Source organism: Mandrillus leucophaeus, unplaced genomic scaffold (genome assembly GCF_000951045.1).
Source record: "Mandrillus leucophaeus isolate KB7577 unplaced genomic scaffold, Mleu.le_1.0 Scaffold164, whole genome shotgun sequence".
In the NCBI taxonomy this organism is placed as follows: domain Eukaryota; kingdom Metazoa; phylum Chordata; class Mammalia; order Primates; family Cercopithecidae; genus Mandrillus; species Mandrillus leucophaeus.
Window position 1 is genome coordinate 1,412,710 of NW_012101632.1, and position 6,167 is coordinate 1,418,876.

The 6,167-nt window shown below is 55.8% G+C and overlaps 1 protein-coding gene across 1 annotated transcript in view; it reads right to left on the reverse strand.

The window, feature by feature from the left end:
- Positions 1-2,350: 2,350 nt before the first annotated feature.
- Positions 2,351-6,167, reverse strand: part of MLXIPL (MLX interacting protein-like) — a gene marked incomplete at its 5' end in the record, with an annotated part of 45,201 nt that continues 41,384 nt past the window's right edge. Inside the window, 9 exons of the mRNA XM_011976358.1 lie at positions 2,351-3,134; positions 3,426-3,555; positions 4,482-4,605; positions 4,686-4,813; positions 4,996-5,115; positions 5,208-5,323; positions 5,484-5,634; positions 5,710-5,777; positions 6,032-6,159. Coding sequence (XP_011831748.1) covers positions 3,016-3,134; positions 3,426-3,555; positions 4,482-4,605; positions 4,686-4,813; positions 4,996-5,115; positions 5,208-5,323; positions 5,484-5,634; positions 5,710-5,777; positions 6,032-6,159 — 1,084 coding nt within the window. The remainder of the gene's footprint in view (positions 3,135-3,425; positions 3,556-4,481; positions 4,606-4,685; positions 4,814-4,995; positions 5,116-5,207; positions 5,324-5,483; positions 5,635-5,709; positions 5,778-6,031; positions 6,160-6,167) is intronic.

The following is a 6,167-nucleotide window of genomic DNA, read 5'->3' on the forward strand; positions in this document are numbered from 1 at the left end:
ATCTTTATATGTAGAATATATATTAATCTTTATATACAGAATATATAAAGATTATATATAAACTATAAATTAAATATATAAAGATTATACCTTAAATATATTGTATAAATATAATCTGTGTATTATTGTATGTTTTTAAATATAACATATAAACACAATATTTATATATAGAATATATATAATTATTGTCCCTATTTTGCAGATTTATATATAGACATATATAAAATCTGTAAATCTCTATATGTGTATATTTACCCTTTTAGGTTCTGACAGCAAGCCTACGAGGTAGGTGTTGTGAGGATTAAGTGAGTTAATATCTACAAAGTGGCCAGGTGTGCTGGTTCATGCCTGTAATCTCAGCACTTTGGGAGGCCAAGGCAGGAAGATCCTTTGAGCTCGGGAGTTCAAGACCAGCCTGGGGAACTTAGTGAGAACTTGTCTCTACTAAAAATAAAAATAACAACAACAACAAAAATCTAAAGTGCTCATAAGAGTGCTTGGCGCATAGTCCACACTAGATCTGCGGGCAGCAATTCTCCTTTTTCTTCTGCATGAATGAGGGAAATGGGAAACCCATGGAAGATTCTTTAGGCGATTGAAATCCTGCAAATCGGCCAGGCATGGTGGCTCCCACCTGTAATCCCAGCACTTCAGGAAACCTAAGGCCAAGGTGGGATGATCACTTGAGGTCGGGAGTTTGAGACCAGCCTGGGCAACATAGCAAGACCCTGTCTCTACAAAAAATAAACATGAATAAATCAATCCTGCAAATGTCTCCAGAAGGTCTGAAATGTCAGAGGATTCCAACATGCCAGGCTGCAGTGTCAGCTCCATGAAGAGAGAGATACCGTAGTGAACAGCGTCTGCAAAGCCAAGACCATGGCCTGGTCCACAGCAGGCACTCAGTAAATATTTGTTAGATGGATAAACGCAAGGATTAACGAAGCATTGGGGCCTCTGAGGCTTTCTACTCCAGCCCCGTCTGAAGGATCAGTTTTTTATTTTTTATTTTTATTTTTGAAATGAAGTCTCACTCTATCACCCAGGCTGGAGTGCAGTAGTGCGATCTCTGCTCACCGCAACCTCCACCCCCCAGGTTCAAGGGATTCTCCTGTCTCAGCCTCCTGAGTAGCTGGGATTACAGGCACCTGCCACCATGCCTGGCTAATTTTTTGTATTTTTAGTAGAGATGGTGTTTCACTATGTTGGCCAGGCTGGTCCGGAACTCCTGACCTCAGGTGATCCACCTGCCTCGGCCTCCCAAAGTGTTGGGTGGCGTGAGCCACCGCACAGGCCGGTGTCAGTTTTTTCTAAGACATCTCAACTAAGTGGCCATCCACCCTCTGCTTGCATACCTCTCATAGCGGGGAGGTCACTACCCTCCCTACCTGCCCTGCCAAGGGAGCACATTCTCCTTCTGGGTGGTTCCAGTGGATTCCCTGTCGGTTCCACTCCTTGGTCCCAGCTCTGCTGTCTTCCAACTCTGAAGGCAGCGAGCCTCTCCGAACTGTCTCCTGGCCATGGAGGGAGGAGCTCCAGGAAGCACGTCTGTCACCTCTCACCTGGATGACTGCAACTGTCCCCTAACTAGTCTCCCTGCGTCCACCTAGTCTCAACTTAGCACCCAGGGGATTCCTGTAAAAAAGTTACATCTGGCCAGGCGCGGTGGCTTATGCCTGTAATCCCAGCACTTTGGGAGGCCAAGGTGGGTGGATCACGAGGTCAGGAGATCGATACCATCTTGGCTAACACAGTGAAACCCCGTCTCTACTAAAAATACAAAGGAAATTAGCCGGGTGTGGTGGCGGGCGCCTGTAGTCCCAGCTACTCAGAAGGCTGAGGCAGGAGAATGGTGTGAAGCCTGGAGGCAGAGCTCGCAGTGAGCCAAGATCGCATCACTGCCCTCCAACCTGGGCAACAGAGCGAGACCCCGTCTCAAAAAAAAAAAAAAGTTACATCTGATCTTCTTTTATTTATTTTTCTATTTTTCACTATTGAGATGAGGTCTATGATCCCGCCTTGGCCTCCCAAAGTGCTGGAATTACCGATGTGAGCCACCATGCCTGGCCTCTTTTTTGTTGTTATTTGAGACAGAGTCTCACTCTGTTGTGCTATCACAGCTCACTGCAGCCTCGAACTCCTGAGCTCAAGCAATCCTCGCGCCTCAGCCTCCTGAGTAGCTGGGACTATAGGCGCTTGCCACCACTGATCTCGTCCCACCTCCACTCAAAGCCCTCCAGCTGCTTCCAGCTCAGAGTAAATGCCCAGGCCCTCTGCAAAGCCACCTCCCACTGCCAACGGGCTTTCTCTCCATCCCACTGTGAGACACACTGACCATCACATCAACAAACCGGCAGACAGTTTTTGCTTTTATTGGTCAAGAATTCTTTACAAAACCCACACACACACATCCACACACACACGATGCCTGCCCTGCTGCGGTCACTCTGGCCCTGGTGTCTCCTGGGATCAGGCCCTCCTGGCCTCTCCCAGGGGAAACCATCCTGCAGCCCCTCTGGGTTAGCAGTGAAGGAGCCTAGAGAGGGAACCTCCTTTTCTGCTTCTCTGCTCAGGAACAGAGGTCTGTGCCCCATCTGTGGGGGAGCAGGTGCAGGTGACAGAGAAATAGCATCCTCGTTTTCCCACTACTGAGCCCCCAGAGTTGCCAGCCTGGGCCCCCAATGTCACAGCTGCCAAGGCCTGGGGTCATCTGCTGATTGAACCTTCCCCATCCCCATTTTGCACATTGAAACATAGAGGTCCAAAGATAGGGGACGAGTCACCCAAGATCATGGTGCTGGAGCACAGTGGCAGAGCAGGGACGGGGACTCCGCTCCTCTTGGCCTCCAGGAGGTGGGAAGTGTGAAACCTGGACCCAGCTCGACCCCTCCCCCCTCAGGGAAGGGCAGAGCCAGGGCCTGGGGCATGAAGAGTGCCCAGAGATGATCCCTGGAGCCCGTGCCCAGGGAAAGTGGCCCCCAGGGCAGCTGAGTGAGCAGCAGAGTCTGGGCAGGACTATAAAGGTTTGCCAAGGGTGCCCTCTGTGACTGCCCGCGTGGCTTGCTCAGGGATGCGGCCCGGGTCGGTCAGGATACTGGTAGATGTGCCCAGCTGGCGTAGGGAGTTCAGGACAGCTGGGTGGGAGACAGAGAGAGAGAGAGAGACACCTCCTGGGGTCAGGGCCCTACATTTGGATGCTGGAACCAAAGGGATAGGGGGACGTACTAGTTGGCAAGACTGTCACCCGCTCCTAGAACCTCTGTCTACAGGCATCTGGTGGCCAGAGAACCATCTGGGGGATGGGGGGTGGCCACAACCCTAGGCTGTGTTGAAGGCAAGCTGGATGTGGGGTCTAAGCAGGGCGGAACACTCCCTCCACCCCGGAGGCTGGAACCCTCTAGCAGGCAGGGAGATGGCGCACATACTTGGCCGGAGAGCGGGCAGAGAGCAGTACTGGTCCAGCCAGGCCAGTGAGGTCTGGCGGAGGGTGTGCACGCTTGCCGTGGACACCATCCCGTTGAAGGACTCGAACAGAGGCCGGATGAGGATGCTGAACTGGGCCCAGGTCAAGGAGCTGCCTGTGGTCCAGTTGGTACCCCCACCCCATGTGGATCCCTGATGCCCAGTTCAAACCAAGGGAAGAAAGGGCCTGGACAGTGTCTAACCTTGAACCCCAACGACTCCTGCTGCAGCCGCTACTTTTTTTTTTGACAGAGTCTCACTCTGCCGCCCAGGCTGGAGTGTAGTGGCGCAATCTTGCCTCACTGCAACCTCCACCTCCCAGGTTCAAGCCATTCTCCTGCCTCAGCCTCCTGAGTAGCTGGGATTACAGGCACGTGCCACCATGCCCGGCTAATGTTTGTATTTTTAGTTGACACGGGGTTTTGCCATGTTGGCCAGGCTGGTCTTGAACTCCTGGCCTCAAGTGATCCACCTGCCTCAGCCTCCCAAAGTGCTGGGATGACAGGTGTGAGCCACTGCTTCTGGCTTGCAGTCCCTACTTCTGTCCTGCCAAGACCTTCCCAGCACCCTGCCTCTCAGTCCCCTCCTCCTTGCCCCTCCACCGCCCTTACTCTGGGCTGAACCATCCCTCATCCCTGAGCTCCCTCCCTGGGCTCAGTCAATAACTTGATCCCTGAGCCAGATGAGAGAGTGGATTCCAAGTCTTCTTTAGGCGTCACTCCAGAGTTCAGATTCTCCCAAACTGCCCTCGGGGCTTCCTGAGGTCAGGGCCAAGGCTCCCCTTCCTCAAGGACTCCTCCCTCAGTTTCCCTCTCTGCTCCCAGCCACCCATCCCTGGGCAATTCTGCTGGCCAAGATGGCCAGGACATGGAAGCAAGGGGCATAACAAGAGCCTGTCACCTGGAAGCAGCTCTGAGCCTGCCTGGCCTGGAGAGATAGGCCTCCCATCTCAGGCACAGCCTGGTCTCACCCTGCCACAGCCCCTGCAGCCCTCCAGCCATGGGCTCGAGGGAGGATACCACCCAGAATTTCCAGTTGTGCAGCGTACGGGTTCGGACGTAGTCATCAAACATATCTCGCATCTGGTCAAAACGCTGATGTGTGATGGGTACCCCTGTAGCGGGCAGCTGCTGCTGGCACAGGCTGAGGGCAGGGCAGGGGTCAGGAGCTGGAGGTCAGGCGGCATGGTCCCGGGTCCCAGCACCCGCCTGGACCCTGCCTACTTAATGGCGGCATTGAGCTCCTCAATCTCGTCCCGCAGCTGCTGGGCCTCCTCCTGCAAGCCCGCGCGCTCCTGCTGTAGCATCAGGATGTACTCGGCTGTCTTCTGCAGTGTGGTAGCTTTGCTGACCTGCAGACGCCATCAGGGGGGCTCAGGCAGGTGCTAGAGGCTGCACCCTGGGACCCACTGGGGCACTGGGAGGGGAGGAGGCAAGAGTGTCTGGAGCACTCCCCTGCAATTGAGTTTTGGGTGGGGGTGTCCAGAAAGGGGCCCCGTGGTTTTGGGGATGCCAGCCTGGGTCCGGGGCTCACCTTGAGGCTGGGCTGGGCACTGAGTGTGCTCACAAGCCCATGAAGGGTGTCAAACCCCAGCTTGATGTTAAAGCGTCGCTTCTGTTCCGCGGAGATGTGTGTGATGCGCCGGTTCTCGGTCTCGGGGAGCAGAGAGTCGGGTGAGCCTAGGAAGGAGCCCGGGAGGGTCTGGGGGTAGCAAACCGATCTTGGGGTGGGGGGATGGTGCCCACCTTGTTGCTGTCTGGACGGCCCCGGCTGAGGATGGGTTGCGGAGGAGAGACGCGGACGCTCAGAGTCCCAGGGCCTGGCATGGAGCTGAGGTCCCCTGACAGCCGCCGCTCACTGCCTGTGGTAGGAACAGACAGACCCACAGAAAGACCGACCCCGGGGAAAGAGTCCCCATTACCCCCTTCCTCTCATCCTGGCACCAGACCCAGTCCCCTTCTTCTTCCTCCTCTTCCCCTCCTCCCGTAGATTCCCCCAATCCCCGCAACCCCTCTCTTTACCGCTGAGCGCTGGGGGTGAGAGCCGCTCCGCTTTGGGGACAAGCAGGGGTCTGGAAGGGGCCAATGTGGCCGGGCCTGGAGGTGGCCGGGGCGGTGTAGGGGCCGGGGTCGGGGGAAGGAATGTGCAGGAGAATTCAGGGACTGTCTCCTGCTGGGGTGGAGAAGGGCGGAGAGTTGGGGTGAAGGCCGTGGGCACAGCCCCACCGCCCAGTGCCTGAGATCTTACCGGGGACCCTGGGGACCGGAGGAGGGTGCTGGATACAAGTGGTGGCTCCAGGGCTTGCTCGGGCTTGGCTGTGCACGGGTGGAACCATGAGGCCACTGGGGCTGGTCCACCCCCAGCATCTTTCAAGACCCCATCCTGCCCCTCCCGAGTCCACACCCCTTTTAGGTACAGGGCCCATGTCCCTCATTCCTCACCACTCTGTCCCTTGAACTGGACCTGCCCCTTCACCGTCATCTTCTGCTCCCATAACCCCCTGTCCTCCCCACCTCCTGGCCTCCCTCCCCAGGCTTTCCTCTCCCTGTTGCTGGCCCTCCCGTCTCACCTGCTGTGAGCAGCTGTGTGAGGCAGGGGTTGTTGCTCCCCGCAGTGGTGGGGGGACTGGCAGTGGCAGGGGCTAAGGTAGGGGGACTGGCTTTCTGTCCCCTAGGGGATGGGGCGGGGGGCTTGCCTCTGGGCAC